The sequence below is a fragment of the Chiroxiphia lanceolata genome, chromosome Z (assembly GCF_009829145.1).
Source record: "Chiroxiphia lanceolata isolate bChiLan1 chromosome Z, bChiLan1.pri, whole genome shotgun sequence".
NCBI classification, from domain to species: domain Eukaryota; kingdom Metazoa; phylum Chordata; class Aves; order Passeriformes; family Pipridae; genus Chiroxiphia; species Chiroxiphia lanceolata.
This window is the reverse complement of record NC_045671.1, coordinates 40916203-40934692: the sequence shown is the minus strand read 5'-3', so window position 1 is coordinate 40934692 and position 18490 is coordinate 40916203. Positions and strand designations below refer to the sequence as shown.

The following is an 18490-nucleotide window of genomic DNA, read 5'->3' as shown; positions in this document are numbered from 1 at the left end:
GACATGAACAGGGCACAGAAAAACGGGGAGGGACAGAGTTTGGGAGCGCTGTTGTCGAACAGCGGAGCAGGAAACACAGGAGCAGCAGCAGATGGAACACGTGGAATGCGGGCGCGGGTTCCGAGCAGCGCGACCCACAGGGGAGCCCTGAGGCGTGAGGCGCTGTGAGGGGGGCGAAGCAGAGACAAGCACACCCATGTGACCTTTGCCGTGCTAATTTATTGTCAGGCCCGCCGTGTGTCCGTACGGGGCCTGGTCCGCGGTGCCCGCTCAGCGGCGTCTGCGCCTCCTGCCGCCCCGGCGGCGCCGGCGGTACCTGGAGCGGCGGGATCCAGCCCGCCGCCTCCTCCGCGCGCCCCGGCGGCGGGAACGGCGGCGGCTGCGGCTCCGGCTGCGGCTCCTGCGGGAGCGCCGGCGGTAGCGGGCCATGGTGGTGTGCGGGGCGTGCGGCTCACCCGCTTTTATTGGGGAGCCGGGGACCCCCTTTGTGACGCCAGAACTTTGCAGAGCCCCTGTCATCAGCGAGGTCACAATGGCCTCAGAGAGATGCCCTGATGTGCGTTGGGTGTTCAGCACGGACGGTTCTGATATGGGCACGCAAATTCCACATCTTCAATATCAGAACTCGTGTATTTTGTGAAGGAGTATTATTGTAAAGTCTCTTAAGTGACTGGCATACTTGCTGAGGTGCTGTGTGGGCTGGCACTGATTTTTTTGCAAAACCCAGCCAAAAAAAGTTGTCGAGCCCTCAGACTGCACTTGTCTGAGCCGTTCGTGGATGCATGGCAGCGTGAGGCATGTGCCAAAGGGAGTATTGGAGCAGGTACTGATTCTGTTGCTAGTTGACAGGTTTACTTGCAGATCTTGGGTGATATGGGGGCTTGATGGTTATTTTTGCAAAGCAGGAGAGTGGTGGCTCACAGAATTTTGAGTCAAACGGCATATTTTTAATGGTGTACATCTGTTTGCATTTTCTGTTAATAGTGAAATGTTCTTCATATTGGCTTTATGCTTGTTTATTCTTTCCTTGAAGATGCTTCTTAAGAAAGGTCTTAACAGAGTATGAGAAGAAAAAAACAGTCTGTAGGAGGTGGTAACCACTAAGCCTGGCTCAAGGCTGTTTTAAAGAAAAGGACATGTTTGCATGCCCAGATTTTCTTATTTTTCCTTTGCAGTCTAGCCCCAGCTACTCTGAAGAACAGATGCCAGTATCTGCACAATAAGATGCCTCACATTAAGAGACTAATACCGGATTTGACAAACAGCAGGTGGAGTTCTGGCACCAGCTGTGTCAGCCAGGACACGTCAAGGAACTATAGTTTATTTATCTGAAAGTTAAGATTATGTATGTCATTACTGAACTGTAGCATATCAAACTTGTGCATTAGGTTTCAGTATTGTTAACTACTTTTGTTGTTCCTGTTGCTTATATCGTATTTGAAGCTGCTTTTTTCTTGTCTTTTCCTTTCTTCAGGACTAAGGTTTTTACATTGAAATAAACTTATCAGTAGATACTGAAGACACAGTACTTTGACTATGGAGTTGTGCATATTTGAATTAAAAATAGTGTAGGAAATTGAAATACTTCAGGGCTGTTTTCTGTCCTCTCTCGTTAATGCAAACTCTTCACTTTAAGCGGTAGAAGGGGCAGGCACTTATCTCTGCTCTGTAGGAACCAGAGACAGGACTCAAACCGGAAGGAACGGCCTGAAATTGTGTCAGGAGAGGTGTAGGTTGGATATTAGGAAAAAGTTCTTCCCCCAGAGGGCGGTCGGGCACTGAACAGGCTCACCGGGGCAGTGGTCACAGCACCAAGGCTGACAGAGCTCAAGCAGCGTTTGGCTGATACTCCGGGGCACACGGTGTGACTCTTGGGGATGGTCCTGTGCAGGGCTGAGGGTTGGACTCGACCCTTGTGGGTCCCTTCCAACTCGGTATATTCCGTGATTCTATCAAAATAGTAAGAACAAACCCGAATCTGCGGGCCACGAAGAGCGAAAGCCCTGAGCCACCTCCTCCCGCCCCCATTCCCACCCCGTGCCCCGCTCAGCTTCCCGCGCAGCCGCAGCGACCCCGCGGGCGCCATGGAGGACGCGCTGAGGCGGGAGCTCGGCACGGTGCTGCTGCGGCCCACCGGGCACACCGGCGGCGGCTGCATCAGCCAGGGCCAGAGCTACGACACGGACCGCGGCCGGGTGTTCGTCAAGAGCAACCCCCAGGAGGAGGTGTGGTGGGGTGGGGAGCGGGGGCGAGGGAGGTGGGCAGGCAGCGCTGTCGGAAGTAGCATTCCTGGCTCGAGTCAGCACTAGTGTGGCAGCAGGACCGAGGCAGTGACTGTTCCTGTGTTGGGCACTGCTGGGGCCACACCTCGAGTGCTGGGTGCAGTTCTGGGCCCCTCAGGACAAGAAAGACATTGAAGGGCTGGAGCGTGACCAGGAAGGGAACTGAGCTGGGGAAAGGTCTGGAGCACCAGGAGCGGCTGAGGGAGCTGGGTTGGCTCAGCCCGGAGAAAAGGAGGCTCGGGGGGGACCTTCTCGCTCTCTGCAACTCCCTGACAGGAGGGTGGAGCCATTGCGGGGTCGGACTCTGTTCTTAGGGAACAAGGTTAGGAAAAGGGGAAACGGCGTCAAGCTGTGCCAACGGAGGTTCAGGCTGGCCGTCAGGAGGAATTTCATCATGGAAAGGGTTGTTGAGCATTGGAAGGGGCTGCCCAGGGAGGTGCTGGAGTCCCCATCCCTGGAGGTGTTTGAGAAACGATGATGTGGCATCAGTGCTCTGGGTTGGTTGACAAAGTGACGATGGGTCAAAGGTTAGACTCAATGATCTTGGAGGTGTTTTCCAACCTGAATGATTTCTGCGGTGGGATTGTGTTGTAGTATCAGTATTGTTTGTCCAGGGCATGCAGTACTATGACATGTTGTTGTCATTTGGGGGGGGGGGCGACAGTGGTGTAACTGTGTCTGCGAGTGCTGTAATAGTGTCTAAGGCAAACTGGCAGGTGTAAAATTGTCTGCATCTTTTTTGGTTTTAAGTAAACCACTAATTAATTCCCTACATGTGAGAAGGAGCTCTTCTCAGTAAGTGATATTTTGCCACAATTCCTCGAGATTTTCTACTTTCAATACCTGGAACTGCCTGCTGTTGAAGGTAGATGTCAGCATTTGATAGACGTAAGTACAATGCAGCATAGCTCTACAGCAGGAAAAGCAGAGCTCGGGTGGAATTTCCTTTAAAGATACCTTATAATTGTGTCTGTCAAGTAAAAAGTTTCAATGGCAGAACAGAAGTCAGAACTTGTGTTTGCCTTTCATAGCAAACAAATGTGCTGGAAGCATGTATGCCACTATATTTATTCCAAATTTTTCTATGCTTTCTGTTCATATTCGGGAGCTAGATGGATGCACAGAGTTGGTAACATGGGATATTATAGGAAGGTTATCCAGCTTTACAGAAAAGAGTTTGAATTGGTAGCATCAGTTGTTTGAAATACAAATAGATAGTTTGAATGGGCCCTTCCTATGCCTTTGATAATTGTGTATTTAATTAGCTAAATACACAGCAGCCAGCTAGCTGCAAGATCAGGCTTGGGGAAAAAAAAGATCTCAGTATATTTTCTATCCAGCTGTTTCCTTTTCAGTGCTTTTGCCTGTGTGTGGATCCTGAGTGCTGATGAAAGTGAACTTTGCTCAAGTCTATTGTAAATGCTGTGCTGTATGTACAGCAGCAGCTGTGCATCAGCAGTTTTTACTCTATTTTAGCAGCAGGCTTTAACCTAGTATGATGCTTTAGACAGAGATACAGTATTAACTGATTTCCTCTGAACAGAGCTAAAATCATGGCTCAGTAGCTCAGCAGTTCTTCACTTGTGAGTCAAAAAGAGGGCTACAGAGATGGTCAGAGAGATGGAGCACCTCTCCTACGAGGAAAGGCTGAGAGAACTGGGATTGTCCAGCCTGGAAAAGAGAAGGCTGGGGGGAGACCTGATTGTGGCCTTCCAGTACCTGAAGGAGCAGACAAGAACGATGTCTTTTTTACAAGAGCATGCAGTGACAGGACAAGGGGGAACGGGTTCAAACTGACAAAAAATAGGTTGAGATGGGATGTTGGGAAGAAATTCTTCTCTGTGAGGGTGGTGAGGCACTGGCACAAGTTGCCCAGAGAAGCTGTGGCTGCCCCATCCCTGGAAATGTTCAAGGCCAGATTGTATGCATCTTAGAGCAACGTGGTCCAGTGGAAGGCGTCCCTGCCCGTGGCAGGGACTGAAACAAGATGAAATTTAAGGTCCATTCAGACCCAAACTGTTCTGTCATTCTATGATGTCCTGTAGGCTTTAGAATTTTTATTTGATGTCTGTTGCAAATTGTCCTTTAGCAGTGTTTCATGTATCAGTACTAAAGGGGTAGCATTGTGTTTTATTTGTTGTGGCTTCTGTTTTATTTATTATAGTTCCTGCTTTTATTTTCAACCACGTTTGTTAGATTTCCCACATGCTCTTTTTCTGCAATGTCTGCCTGACTCTTCTAAAGTAGAAGCATTTAACTTTTACAGCCTTGATTGGTTTTGTGAAGTGCTGTTTTGTGAAAGTGCCTGGTTTACCAGTGACTGATTTTCATGGAGACTGATGCTTTTCTCTAATGTCTGGCAGGCCAGAAGAATGTTTGAGGGAGAAATGGCAAGTTTGGAAGCCCTCCTGAAAACGCAGGCAATAAAAGTGCCTAAACCCATCAAAGTTATAGACCTGCCTGGGGGCAGCACTGCGTTTGTGATGGAACATTTGGAAATGAGGGGCTTAAACAGGTAAAACGCAGTGTTATCTTTGCCTCCTTTAACCAGAAATTTTGGTTGTTATGACAGTTATGTCACTTGTTTTCAGAGGGGAAACTTGTTTAAATTTTTACAGAGCAAGTCAGGAGACATACAGAAAGTTATACAGCAGAGAACTGTATAAAATACCTCATAACGCCTCACCTAGAAAATTTGCCATACATCAAGAAATGAGTCTGAGTTTTGGTTAATTTTGGATTTGTTTGTTTAGGTAATTAGTGATAAAAGTAAGCTTCCTTTTTATAGTAGGGAAAATGACCTGATAACCTGTTCTGTGTACTTGCCTTTGATATAAGAGCCAGTGCTTTGTTGCTTGTCATGAGTATGCAGAAGCACTTCCCCAAATGAATTAATTTCAATATTTTTAGAACTCTTACTTTCATTTTGATAGTTTCAAACTTTCGACCCTTCTCTGTGACAAGCACTTAATATGTTGAATCCATGTGTCTGATTTCATTAGGGAGGTAGTCATGACCAGTTTCTCACCTCGTTCTCAGAACTTCTGCAGCCAGTTTAAAGTCATCCCTCATTCTGCTCCCTGGGAGTTTCTAATTCATGAAGAGCCCTCAGTGAGCCCCCAGAGAAAGGGCAAAGATCTTGTTTTGGATTGCAAACTCTTCCTTTGTCGTGCAGATATCTGGGGATAGTTACCTGTGCTAACAGGAACAAAATGAAGAAATAAATTTACCTTAAGTGACAGCACCTTGAGAACAGGGAAAGTAGAGAAACATCAAAGACAGGAAAAGGAATGTACTTTTATTAATGTGAGAGGCAACTGACTGTAAGAGTTGTTTGTAATTACTGCAAGACTTTTTTGCAATGTGTAGAGGATGAGCTCTTATTAAAAGTAGATAATAAACAAGGCCTACTTGACTGCCACATCTTCTAGACCTTTTAGAGAAAAGAAGCCAGAGACAAAAATACAGAGAAGAGAGCCTTGTTTGGCTCTATTTCCCAAAGACTTTTTGTCATTAAAAAAAAAAGGCATAACATGTTGTGCTTTCTCACAGATATCTTACTGGAAGTTCTTCTGGAAGTGATATCGCACAGAAATTAGAATTGATAGTTCCTCATTTTTTTTAACAGTCATGTCAGAAACAACCACATAAGTACATTTTGTCTGTGTGCAATATTGATAGAAAGAGAAGGCATTTTTAACTGGAATCTTGTAAAAAATTATTTTGTTAGAGATGCAGACTTCTTTTACTTACTTGATAAATCTTTTGGAGTAATTCCTTGGTTATCAAGATGTGGATTCGTTCATGTGTCAGTGTTGCTAAGAATATTTTTGTTTCATAGACATTCAGCTCTTCTTGGAACACAACTGGCTGATCTTCACCTTCATAACAGGCAACTTGCAGAGAAGCTGAAGAAGGAAGAGAGCACAGTTGGTACAGTACTTTTGCAAATTTAACCTAGTTAATAATAATCTACAGAAGAGTTGAAATAGCTTTCGCCGCTTCAGGACAAGTTTGTCTCCTTCCACTAAAGATAGTATGAGTTGGATGAAGCACCCAGGTAGGGGGGGCTTCTTTTTGCTTTTGTTTGCTCTATTTGGATCTCTGTGAGCAAAACACACACTCAATTTGGCACTCTCAGGAATCCAAACCACAGTTTCTAGGAGGACATGACATCAGAGGAGATACAGTACCTCAAAATATGATTATGAAAAGTAGAATATGGCTGCTTTACATTGAGCTTTAAACTTAAAAAACAACAGCAGCAACCACTGTAAAAAAAAGAGCAGTTTTTTTTTTATTCTCAGTAGAAGCAGCATTGTACTTTTACATAGTTTTTAAGGTTCATTTGCATTGTGGCTGCTTAATATTTCGTCATTAGTGTTGAATTTTTGTTTTTGGTTTGAAAGGTAAGGGACAAGGGCAAACGGAAGTCCAGTTTGTGGATCAGTTTGGCTTTCACACAGTTACCTGCTGTGGCTATCTTCCACAGGTAGGTTGTACATCATCAGAAGTTTATAATTTTATCTTTTCTTAAGTTTATCTTTTTTTCTCTTCAATGACACAAAGGGTCAAAATTATCATAATAAATGATTTTTTGTGGAGCAGTGAAACGAAAAAACATTTTCCAGTCTTCTAAGGAAAGTAGTGCTTTGGACAGCACTTCTTGCTGCACTGGACATTCGTAGCTCTTCCATTTCTTGGGTTTTAATCACTAAAGAAAACTTTACTCCCCTAATTTAATGTTTTAAGATAACGTCCAGTTAAATGGTAGCATTTACTGTTGTAGTTGGTATCAGCACAAAGGCTATATAATCCTTAAAATGTTTGTTTGAAAATGAAGAAAATAAGCCTTTCATGTGGTGTAGAACTGACATGTCAGTCCTGTCCTTCAGGTGAATGACTGGCAGAGTGACTGGGTGACCTTCTTTGCCAAACAAAGAATCCAGCCCCAGATGGACATGATCGAAAAGAATTCAGGAGACAGGGAAGCAAGAGAACTTTGGGCACAACTTCAGGTAGGAGCAATCCTCTCAGTTCTCGTTATAGTGATAGCTGGGTATCAGTTATTCAGATTTTATTTTCTTAAAACAAAGTTGCTGTTTTTTGGTTTGGCCCCGGTTCTGTTGGTAAGAAACTCCAGTTTTTAGATGTTAAGAGGCCCTTTATTTTAAAGTGTAAGGGCTTTTGCTACATCACCCTATGCTAGTATTCCAAAGTGAATTCCAGAGTGACAGATAACACCTGGCCTTACTGTTTGGGAAATACTAGATGGAGTTCATATTTCTCATTCCCTGTAACATGTTCATGATGAGAAATGTACTTAAGCACATTGTCTGTTCATTTACTGTTTGCATCTAATTAAGTGACTGCAGTATTAGCTCCCTGGGTACAACTTTGTGGAATTCCTCAGAGTTGGTGAGAAATCCATGAGCCTTCTAATGATGAAGTGGTGATGGTGGTTGTTCTTAAACCTGGTCAATATTCCAGCACCAAATACCATTTTAAATATTTAATTTTTTTCTAAAAAAGGTTTGGATGACTATTCTTCTGCTGCTGACTTTATGAAAAATAGTAATCCTCTGGATTTGCTCAGCGTCTTTGTTTACTTGTCCTATGCTGTTTATGCAGATAAAACTCTACAATCATTCACTTTAAAATGTATTTATATGTCTTGTTTTTTCCTTCTGCAGCTGAAAATACCCAGTTTGTTCTGTGATGTAGAAATTATTCCTGCTCTCCTGCATGGAGATCTGTGGGGAGGAAACGTAGCTGAGGATGATTCTGGTCCAATTATCTTTGATCCAGCTTCTTTCTACGGCCATTCAGAGTACGAGCTTGCAATAGCTGGGATGTTTGGTGGCTTCAGCAGTTCTTTTTATTCTGCTTATCACAGTAAAATTCCCAAAGCTGCAGGGTTTGAGAAACGCCTGAAGCTTTATCAACTGTTTCACTATATGAACCATTGGAACCATTTTGGTTCAGGATACAGAGGGTCTTCTTTAAACATTATGAGAAACCTTGTAAAGTGACTTGCTACTTAGGCCAAATACCTCCCAGGTTGTTTGGAAAACCCCACACTTGTCGGTGCAGCTACAGGAGTAGTAATGTTCAAAAAATCCTGTGAGACCCCTCACCTTGTTGTTCAGCTGAAGATCTACAATCAGTGAGTCCTGCTGAATAACAAGTGTAACAGACATCCCTTTGTAGGATAGTTGGGAGTAACTTTAGGAGGGAAATATCTACGGACAGAGTTTATTCATCTGCAGAGTGAATAAAGGTCTCAGTGTCCAAAAAGCATTGTGTGCTTGAGACTATGCAAGGCAGTAGAAATGAACACTGAGGAAATGACTAGAAGAAGTGCTCATTGCTTTTTGCTGTGTCTTCCCCCCTTTAGGATAGATTGCTCAGACCCTTTCAGCTTTTCATGTCCAGTTGTGTGCATGAGAGCAATATTAACAACACAGTCTGAAAGTCAACGGGATAAAAAATTTAATGGGAACTGTGAGAAGGGATTTGGACTTGCTGTTCATTTTCACAGAATGTGAAAATGGATAAGGTTGGAAGGGATCACTGAATGTCACCTGGTCCAAGCTCCCTGCTTAGGCAGGAGCCCATAGAACATGTTAATCAGGATTGTGTCCAGAGGTCTTGGAAGACCTCCAGTGGTTTGCTAAAGCGATTCTATTGGATGGATACTGTTCTGTGATAAAGTGGTTTGAAATTTTCGTGCCTCCTGGAATCTGTGTAGGCTATTCTGTGCTTTCTGGTCAATCGGCTTTTATCCACAGCAGTTTTGTTTTCACCAGTTTTGGATTGTGCTTCTTCCAATAGTGTGCATTCTTAAAGGTCTTTTCAGGTAAGACACTTTGCATGTACACCCTCATGTCCTGTGAGGGTGTATTCTCTCACTACTGCAAACAGAAGATGTAATTTTTGACTGTTGTAATTTCCCAAGGAACAATGCCATCTGGCCATGGTAGAGGCCTCACATATATTTTCTGTAGCTTTAGAGTACAGATGCCATAAGCTGACATTTTCCTTCAGTCTCTGTGGAGACAAAGCTTTGTCTAAAAGACAAAGCTGAGCAAAGAGAAGTGTCTGTGTTGGCAGTTCACCAGAAACAAACTCTACATGTATTGGGAGCAAGGACACTGAGTGTGCTGCCCTAAGAAAGGAGTAGGAAAAGGGATGGAGCGGCACAGAGGTGTTGTGGTCATGCCCTGTTTAAAACAATGCAGCTAATGGGAACTGAGCCAGAGGAATGGCCAAACCAGTGACCAAAAGCTGAACTTCTGTTTCGTTGACTTGAAAATACGTATTATTTTTAACACCCTGCATGTGCTAATGAAGTAAAACCTGTACATGCTTTACATGTATTGAGTATAGTCACTCAAACTGCACCTTATCATGAGATGACATCAACTGGAACGTTGTCTTTTCCCCACCTCAAAGAAAAAATTACAAATAAATCTTAAGAGGGGAAGGAAGTCAGAGGAGGCTCCCCCTTTGTATCCTGGAATGGCCAATGGGCTGTACCCCTCTGCTCCCTCTTATTTCGTGGAAATACCATTGCTTATTTATTGGGAATGCCATTGCTTTTGCGTTCTCATATCAGTATATTTATCAATGACAATTTATGTACCTTATTCTGTCACAAAGATCGCTAAATCACACTTACCTGGGATCGTGAATGTGCCCAATGTTGATGCTGTGTTATTTGTGCATCTGTGATAATGAGAGTTCTAATGCAGACTCAGAGTGAACAAGACATTGTTTACTCTACATTATCTGTGAGGGTCTCCTAGGGACTCAAATAGATTAAGAAGGGGATGATCAGCCACCTCTAAGCCCACTACATCTGTGGGTAACCCAGAAAACAGTGGGATCTTCATTTCCTAAATTTTTACATGCCAGTCCCCACTAAGTGCACGTTGTAGCTCTTGTGATAAGGGACCTGAAACCAAAGGAAGTTAATGTGTAACTCAAAGACCAGCAGTTCACCAGTGTCAGGAGTTCTTGACAGTAGTTCCGCAGACTATTGCTTTTACCTGCAAGATATTAATACTAAAATTTTCCTCTTTCTGATGTAGGCTGGTAGTGTACTTCTGTGCAAGCTTACCAGGTAGGTGAGAGAGAGATGCATGATTCCTAATGTGCATTTTGAGTGTTGGGGAATGACTGTAATTAACTAAAACTGGTTTTCACTGGATACTGGCATATTACTGAGCATTTCTTAGTTGCTGGTTTTGCAGTTATTTACGCAATTTGAAAGCAGGTTTGGAGAAGACTCTCACTTGATACAATTTTCCTAAATTCTACTACTTTTCAGACTGTCCGTTTGATTTTTGCTGCAAAATGTTTTAAAGCCCTGCTTGATAGAATAGGTTTTACTTCTACCTTGTTGCTTAAATAAAAAGTTTCCCAGTTGATTATTGTTGTCTCTGTTTTCTGAATTAAAACCTGATGTGTTGCATTCATTCTTGAGGAGTGTATTGGGTCTGGCTGAGATGGAGTTAATTTTTCCATAGCAGCCCTTCCAGTGCTGTGCTTTGCACTGGGAGCTGGAAGGGTGTTGGTAACACCTTTGTTACCACTGGTAACACCAGTGTTTTGGCTACTGCTGAGCAGGGCTGGCACAGCATCAGCACTGTGTCTCAGTATTCCTCCCCCACAACCAAGGGGACACAACCAGGCCAGCTGACCCAAATTAACCACAGGTGGGGAATGCAGCCCTCCACAGCTTCTCTCACATTTTGTCTGGTAGAGGAATTTGAGGAGGACACAGAAAAGCCGCCTGAGCCACAGTGCTGGGCTTGCCTTCCTCAAATGCCTTGAGGATGAGACATCCCAGCATCTGTCTGAGCTTAGGGATCTGCCCCCTGCACTGGGAGGGGACCCCAGGTTGTCTCCAAGATGTTAGCACTCCAAAACAGCCCTATAGCTGATGGGTAGTAGGATCCTGGGGTGCCCCTATCTCAGCAGAGGACACACAGGATTTTGGGGACTCCCCCAGCCTGGAGACTGTCCTCTGCCAGCTGGAGAGAGCACAAGCCCATGTGTTTGGCTCAGACCTTCCCCAGGTGCCCAGAGCAGCCCCTCTTCCTGACCGTCTCCTTGTCACCGAGGACATTCCCATCTCCGCAAGGAGAGCCACAGGTGAGTGGGCCTGAAGGATGCTCAGGCGACTCTGTCCATCTACCAGCACCCAGATGGACTAATCCATTTATCAAGGTGTCTTTCAGTTTGCCGGGATTTTGGCTCTACCAGCATGGTGGGAGTGGCACTTGCTGTCCCAGAGCTTTTTCTGTTTCAGAAAACTTAAGACTCACTTAGGCTCACTGGGTTCCTCCTCCACCAACACCATTTCAGGCATCGTTATACTTCAGTTCTTTGGCCACCAGGTAAAACTGAATGTACTCCCAAAATACCTAAATGGAATTGGTACATGTGTATATACACACAGCTATGTAGTTATGCAGAATAAAACCCCGTATTAAAGCAGATGTGACTACCTGTCCAGAAAAAACACCCAACCTCAGAAATTACTGTTTCCACCTCAAGGGGTGTTTCTGTAGCAGTAAAGTGTGGGGAATGTGTTTTAGGGATGCTGGATGAGGCATCCTGGGAGATGTAGTCCCTAAAATATACTCTAATACAAATGGACAGTGGCAAGTCCCGTGGGGTTGGCTAAGAGAATCGTGTCATTTTGAAATGCATGTAAAAGGTGCTGTTCACTTCCAGTAAACGGATTTGGTTGCTGGGAATCCAACCAACTGGGTCATGTGGTTTATTATATTAATAAAACCATATGGTGCCCTGAATGTGGGGCATTTTCTGTAACAGGGATAATCAGACTACCTTGCAGCAAAGATGATCGCGGTAGCATTCACACTAGCTTGTTCTAAAGCTCAGGAATGCATCCCGAAAAAAAAGCCAGACGCCGATAAAAGCGTTGAGACTTCAGCGCAGAACGCGGCTGGAGGACGCAATACTGAACAGAGCTTGAAAAAATTGAAAGGTCACGCACGAAGAGAAGTGAGGTGGAGAACAAAAGCCGAGAAGCAACGGGAAACAAAACTGGCGAAAGCCAAAAGCTGTAGAGACCGAAAGCACCAAAAGCCAAAGTGGTGAAAATTGAAAGTGGCAAGAACTGAAAGCAGCGAGAAAACGCAGGCGAGAGGAAAGCAGCAAAGAGAAAAGGTAAAGAAAGCATGGGGAATTTGGTTTCCCAGGACACAGAAGGGGATGCAGAAGCCATGTGTCTCTTGCTAAGACAATATCCCAGTGAGATCACACGTGCAGAAATAACAGAACTCTTGCAATGGATAAAAATCATTGCACCAGGACTGCTGCTCGTAGGAGATTTAAATATAAACACCTGGCAAAAAATTGGCAGGACCATGAAAAAAAGGTCTATGTTAGGCGATACAGAAGCCTTTAGATGCCTTCCTGCCTGGATGCAAGTCATGAATGCTCTGCAGATCGCTCAAAGAAAGTAGAACCCCCCCAGAGACTCAAATACACATTTTCCTGCACCCCCCATGAATGCTGCTAGGTGTAGCCATTCCCCAGACACTGGGAACAGACATGGGGGTGGGGGAGAACCGCATGCTACCCGGGAGGACCTAACAATGGACTTGGGTTGGGTTTCACGTGGGCAGGAGCGGGGAGGTGCGATATAAGCTATGGCAAGGGTCCTGATTTTGATGCGCGTGTGAGCTGCAGAGAAAGGGCAGGAATTTTAAATCGTGAATCCAGTATACAGGTGCAGTTTGTAGGTTCCCACCGTGACGTGGGGAGGGGAATCCAGACAACTCACCCCCTCTTGTCGCTGATGACTCGTGGCTATGTGCTGAAAGAAATGTGACCTGGGCACAGCCATCTTGCGCGCGAAATGGACTGGAACTTGAGCTATCTCTTTCAACCCCGCAGCCGTCTTGTCCTGACCATGTGATGGGGGGGTGGTGGCTTCCCTTCACGGCAGCCATCCTTTGGCATACCGCTGCCAGAAGCCAAGTGTTTCAGAACCATAGATAGTGAGGCATCAGAGGATACTGAGGAGGAATCAACGGTGATTCCTCCAGGTGAGGGCGAGCGTACAGGTGCGGGGGTGTCAGTTAACTGATGGGAAAAATGCCACGAGGAGGCAATGGGGACGGGAGACTGGAAAGTTATTAGTGCATGCCCAGTTATATACTGGCTGTGCCAAAACCCTCAGTTCCAAAGCTTGCCCTGTGAGGTGACCAAGGAATTGAAGCAAATTGTTAAAGAAAGTGGTATTTCCTTGTCTCAAATGTTGTCATATTTGGAGACATTGAGTACCACCTATGTATTTATACCTCATGATTGGAAGACACTGTTGAAGATGGTTTTAACTACAACTTGATACAGCGTCTACTTAACAGGCTATCGGGAGAATTGCGCAGTGCATGCAAGTGACCCAGGTGGTTCACAAACAGGCATGACTTGCAATCATTTGGCAGGAGAGAGGGCTTACAACGGTAGCTGATTCCCAGGCAGGCTACCCCTGGGAGATATATGAGGTGATAGCAAAAATGGCTTCAAGGGCGATGATTAAGCTCCCTAGCACGGACAGAGATAGCAACTTGTCCTTCAAAAAGGTCCTTCAGGGATCAACTGAATCTTTCTCCCAGTTCCTCGATGGGCTACAGGCGGCTTTAAGCAGGCAAATAGAACATGAAGATGCTAGGGAGGTAGTTTTTAGGCAGCTTGCTTATGGAAATTTGAACCTGGATTGTAAGTGAGCCTTGCAGACTATCCCTAAAAGGGAAACCTGCATAATAGCCGAAATGGTCCAAGCGTGTCAGAGTGTTGGATCGATTGAGCATCACACAGCCTCTCTAGCAACAGCCTGAAGTGCCCAGCTGAGATTACAGGACAGGGCAAGAGGGAGAAGCAGCTGCTACTGATGTGGCGCTGCTGATCATTTTTATAAGGACTGCCCAAAGAAACCCCCCTCGGCAGTATGCCAAAAAGGTCACCATGAGAAGCGGGGATCTTAATGAAGGTTGAAGTTGAGTCAACCTGAGGAGAAACCCTTCCTATCAGGGAAACTGCAGACAGGGTGCGAAGCCGCATGCTCCGCTTCAGCAAATAAATACGGCCCAAGAAAACAGGTTAGTGATTTGCTCACCGCCACCTCAGGCAGCACTGGGTTGGACCTGGCCTCCAGAGAGCCAGTAGCTTTAACATCTACCGCTGTACTCTTGATCCCCACAGGGATTTGGGGACCCCTAGGCCCAGGAGTCCCTGCCCTTCTAATCGGACAATCGTCAACTGCCAGGATGTGTTTGTTTGTCTTACCCGGAGTGATTGATTCTCACAGCGAGATACAAATCGTGGCATGGACCCCAGTGCCTCCCTGTTACATACCCGAGGGACAACGACTTGCCCAGCTAATCCCCTTTTACAGCATGTGGGGAAGGGGGAAAGGCACTCAGGGGCTTTTGGGAGCACAGGCAAGCCTCAAATATTCTGGGCAAAAAACATTTCTGCGGCACAACCACTAATGACTTGTCAGATAGACAGATGCAGATTCAAAGGCTTGGTGGACTGTATTAGAGAGGGTTCAAACCATACTGAATCTTGAAACCAAGCTTAACAAAAACCAATATTTATTACTAAGAGATGGCCAACAAAATGAACAAACCCAAAAGGGAGGAAGGAGGAGAGAAATAAGCCCCTAGCATGACCTCCCTAGTTACCCAGCTGTTGCCCATAAAGTTATCTTACCGACCTAGCATGCCTAGAATTACCCATAGCAGAAGCTGCATCCTTGGAGAGTCAGTAAGTTCACAAACTGGCAGGCGGCCCTGCCAAAGGCAACATTGTCCTTGTTGTGAAGTTTACTCTCTTCCAAGAAAGCACTATCTACTTTTATACAATTAACTGAGTGACCACAACCTCCCAGGTGTGGCCAGCACCGCCCAGCCCGAGGCCCTCAGTCTCACCTCCCGGTTATGTGAGTGCATCTCTTCTGCGCATGCATGAGAACTTTGGAAATCCCCTAACGCACACGCGGTATGCTTTGGGGTCTTTCTTATTTGAGTCTGGGGGCGCTACTTCATCCACCTCCTTCTCAAATTCTCCTTCAAGCGACCTTGGAGGACAATTAGCCAATCACAGAACACCGATTAAAACAGTTAATACAAGAAGCTCTCTTCAAGGACAACTTTCCCGTTTATCAGTGCTTGTTTTCCCATAACTTGGCAGGAAAGAGTAAAACTTTCACAGGTGGTGGGGCCAAACACAGACCAAAAGTATCAGCGTAATTAACCCCTGATACAGTGTACACAGGAGCAGATGTTACAATTGTTAAGGACACTGACTGGCCAGCTGACTGGCCCACTGTTTTTCCTGCTTCGACTATCCAGGGGGTTGGAGGCATGCAGAGGCCTAGGCAGAGTGCACAAATATGCACGGTGTTGGGGCCAGAGGGGCAGGTTGCCAAGATAGCTCCCATTGTTGCTCCTATTCCATGCTGTGGTGGGGGAAACAGTTTTCCCCCTGCAGTTATAAAATGGTAAAACCCCAGGGGGTGGTGACCCTTGAAGTTTTGAAGTTTTACCCAATGAGCGCTTCTGCAAAATATAAACATATCACAACCAGAATGGAAGAGAAGGTTGTTGTAGTTTGGTGTTAGAAGAGGTAGCCATGTTGTGAAAGCCACGAGGAAGAAGGGGCAAGAGCCCCTCTGGGGGGCCACGGCCCCCCAGCCCCCGGCTGGGGTCATAGAAACTCAGAAACAGTGTTAAACTGAACTGAGCTCTGTGACTGAGAGGCTAGAAGTTTTTCTCCCCTCCATCGTGAGCAGCAGAAGCGGCGGCAACGTCCAGAGGTTGTGGCTAAGAGCCAAGAGATAACTGAAGGAACAGCAAACAGCATGCAGCCAAGGAAGACTCAGAGTTCCTCGAGCCGAGATAGAAAGCCAGCAGCAGAGGGAGCAAAGTTGAGCTCTACACAGAGTTTTGGGGGTAAGAACTGAACCAGACCCCCCAAAACCCTTTTGAGACCCCTCTTAAGTTGGGGTGGTGGACTCCTACTGGATGGAAGTCCTAAAATGCAACATGCAGCACCGGAGAGAGAGGAGGTGAGAAGCTCAAAGCATCCTGGAAAGCTGGACCGGGATGGAGAATGAATGCAGAGGGGGTTGACCTTGGTGCCCCCGCCCCCCCTCACCACTGCTGCCAAGCTGGCAGCCTGAGACAGAGCACGGGAGCTCTGGTAGAACTCTTGAGGCAAAGGCTTTCAACTGAAAGCTGCCCAAGATGTTCTGACTCAGGGGTGAATCCCCTGAGGGAGGGACTTTCACGAAGATGCCCCTGCACTTCGTGATATGCCCGTGGTGAAGCGAGTTTTGTCCCTGCTGGCAGTCCACGGGTGAGACCTTCGCTTGGAGTTGAAGGAGAGCTGAGAGGGGTGAAAAGAGACCCCCTTGTGTGTATTGAAAAGAGATCCAGCTACAACAATCCAGTTACAGTTGCTGCATGAGAAGAAGATAAGCTGCTGCCCTAGAGCGAATGCTGCTCTGGAAGTGAAAAGGATCTTTCCTTCTTCCCTCCTGGACTTTTATTTGGAGGGGAGAAGAGATTTGATCCATTGTAAATACTTATGTCATGGTAGAGATAGCTAAGATTGTATATAATGTATTGTAGTATTTATTTGTACAGTCACTGTAATATATTCCCTTTTCCCCATTTTGAGTCTCGTGTTTTGTCTGGGGAAAAAAAAAAATCTCACATTAGGTTGAGATGTGGGAGGGGGTTTAGACTAGGGAATTAGATTTTGGGGATCTCAAACCATGACACATGCACCTTGTGGGGAAGAGATGTGCTCGACCAATTTCGCACTGTTATGCAAATTGCAACTAGTGATGCTCAAAATTTTCAGTGAGGGCCATTGACCAGCCGTTCCAAGGACAAATTAAGCTGACATGGAAAACTCATGACCCTATATGGGTGAATCAGTGGCTCATGAAAAGGGAATGGCTTGCTCACCTGAGAGACCTAGTCCAAGTGCAACTAGATGCAGGACACATAGTGCCAACCTCCAGTCTGTGTAACAATCTGGTGTTCTGCATACCAAAGAAAAGTGGCAAGTGGAGGGTGCTCCATGACCTAAGAGCAGTTAACTCAGTCATAGAACCCATGGGGGCATTACAACCAGGACTTCCCTCACCTGCTATGCTTCCAGCAGGATGGCCTTTAGTGGTAATTGATTTAAAGGTAATTGATTTAAATTGGTTTTTTGCCATTTTTCTACACCCTGACAATGTGCCACAACTTGCTTTCTCCATCCCCGCTCTAAACCATGCACAGTCCATGCAGAGGTACCTCTGGGTTGTTTTGTCTCAGGTGATGAGAAATAGCCCCACGGTTTGTCAGACTGTTGTGGTAAAGGCTATCTACCCTGTCAGAAAGCTTCACCCCTCAGCAATCATTTACCATTACATGGACGACACCTTGGTCACCACGGCCAAAGAGACTAAGTTACAAACTGTTATAACTGCTCTGACTAATGCTGTCCAAGAAGCAGGGTTGCAGGTCGCTCCAGAGAAGATCTAACGATCTCAACCCTGGACCTACCTTGGATGGAGGATCACACAGCAGGAGATCTCAGCCCAGCCACTGACAATTAAGGTAAAAGACACTTTAACCTTAAATGACTTACAGAAACTTTTGGGAGCCATCAACTGGTTAAGGCCTATCTTAGGCTTGACCACAGAGGAACTGTACCCCCTCTTTAAGCTTCTGAAAGGTGATCCAGACTTGACATCTAGTCGGTCTCAGACCACAGAGGCAAAGCAAGCGTTAAAGACATGTTCTCAGGCAATTGATAGCAGACAAGGCAGAAGGAGAAATCCTGAGCTTCACACCTGCCTTGCATTTGTTCCTAGCAGGTTCCAGCCATTTGCAGTTTTGTTTCAGTGAGACCAGGCTGAATCAGATCCACTGAGAGTCCTGGAGTGACTGTTTCTGCCCCACTCACCACCAAAGATTGTGTGGACAATTAATGAAATGTTTGTCAAGCTTGTCATTAAAGGCAGGGAATGTCTACAGGAATTGGGCAGACAAGATCCAGCGACCATCTACATCCCAGTGACAAAGGACAACCTCGACTGGTTACTGACTGAAGACGCTGGATTCCAGGCAGCCTTGACAGGCTATGACAGCAACATTTCCACT

At 45.7% G+C, this 18490-nt stretch overlaps 1 protein-coding gene across 2 annotated transcripts; it reads left to right on the top strand.

Moving 5' to 3' along the window:
• The first annotated feature begins 589 nt into the window (after window positions 1–589).
• Window positions 590–10715, top strand: LOC116780805 (ketosamine-3-kinase-like). 2 transcript variants are annotated; one of them, XM_032676145.1, is made up of 6 exons: window positions 590–823; window positions 4646–4797; window positions 6124–6215; window positions 6692–6774; window positions 7178–7300; window positions 7976–10715. In XM_032676145.1, the coding sequence occupies exons 1-6, from the start codon at window positions 779–781 to the stop codon at window positions 8312–8314; spliced, it is 834 nt and encodes a 277-aa protein (XP_032532036.1). In that variant the 5' UTR covers window positions 590–778; the 3' UTR covers window positions 8315–10715. The 2 variants fall into 2 exon arrangements, with proteins under 2 accessions (XP_032532036.1, XP_032532035.1); XM_032676144.1 differs by lacking the exon at window positions 590–823 and adding an exon at window positions 2056–2225 and having other exon boundaries at window positions 7976–10714.
• Window positions 10716–18490: the final 7775 nt, after the last annotated feature.

Excerpts from the sequence above, each read along its gene's own strand:
- LOC116780805 (XM_032676144.1), top strand. The coding sequence starts at position 2,085 with ATGGAGGACGCGCTGAGGCGGGAGCTCGGCACGGTGCTGCTGCGGCCC. Across the intron at positions 6,216-6,691 it reads GAAGGAAGAGAGCACAGTTG|GTAAGGGACAAGGGCAAACG; the intron begins GTACAGTACTTT and ends TTGGTTTGAAAG. Across the intron at positions 6,775-7,177 it reads GCTGTGGCTATCTTCCACAG|GTGAATGACTGGCAGAGTGA; the intron begins GTAGGTTGTACA and ends CCTGTCCTTCAG.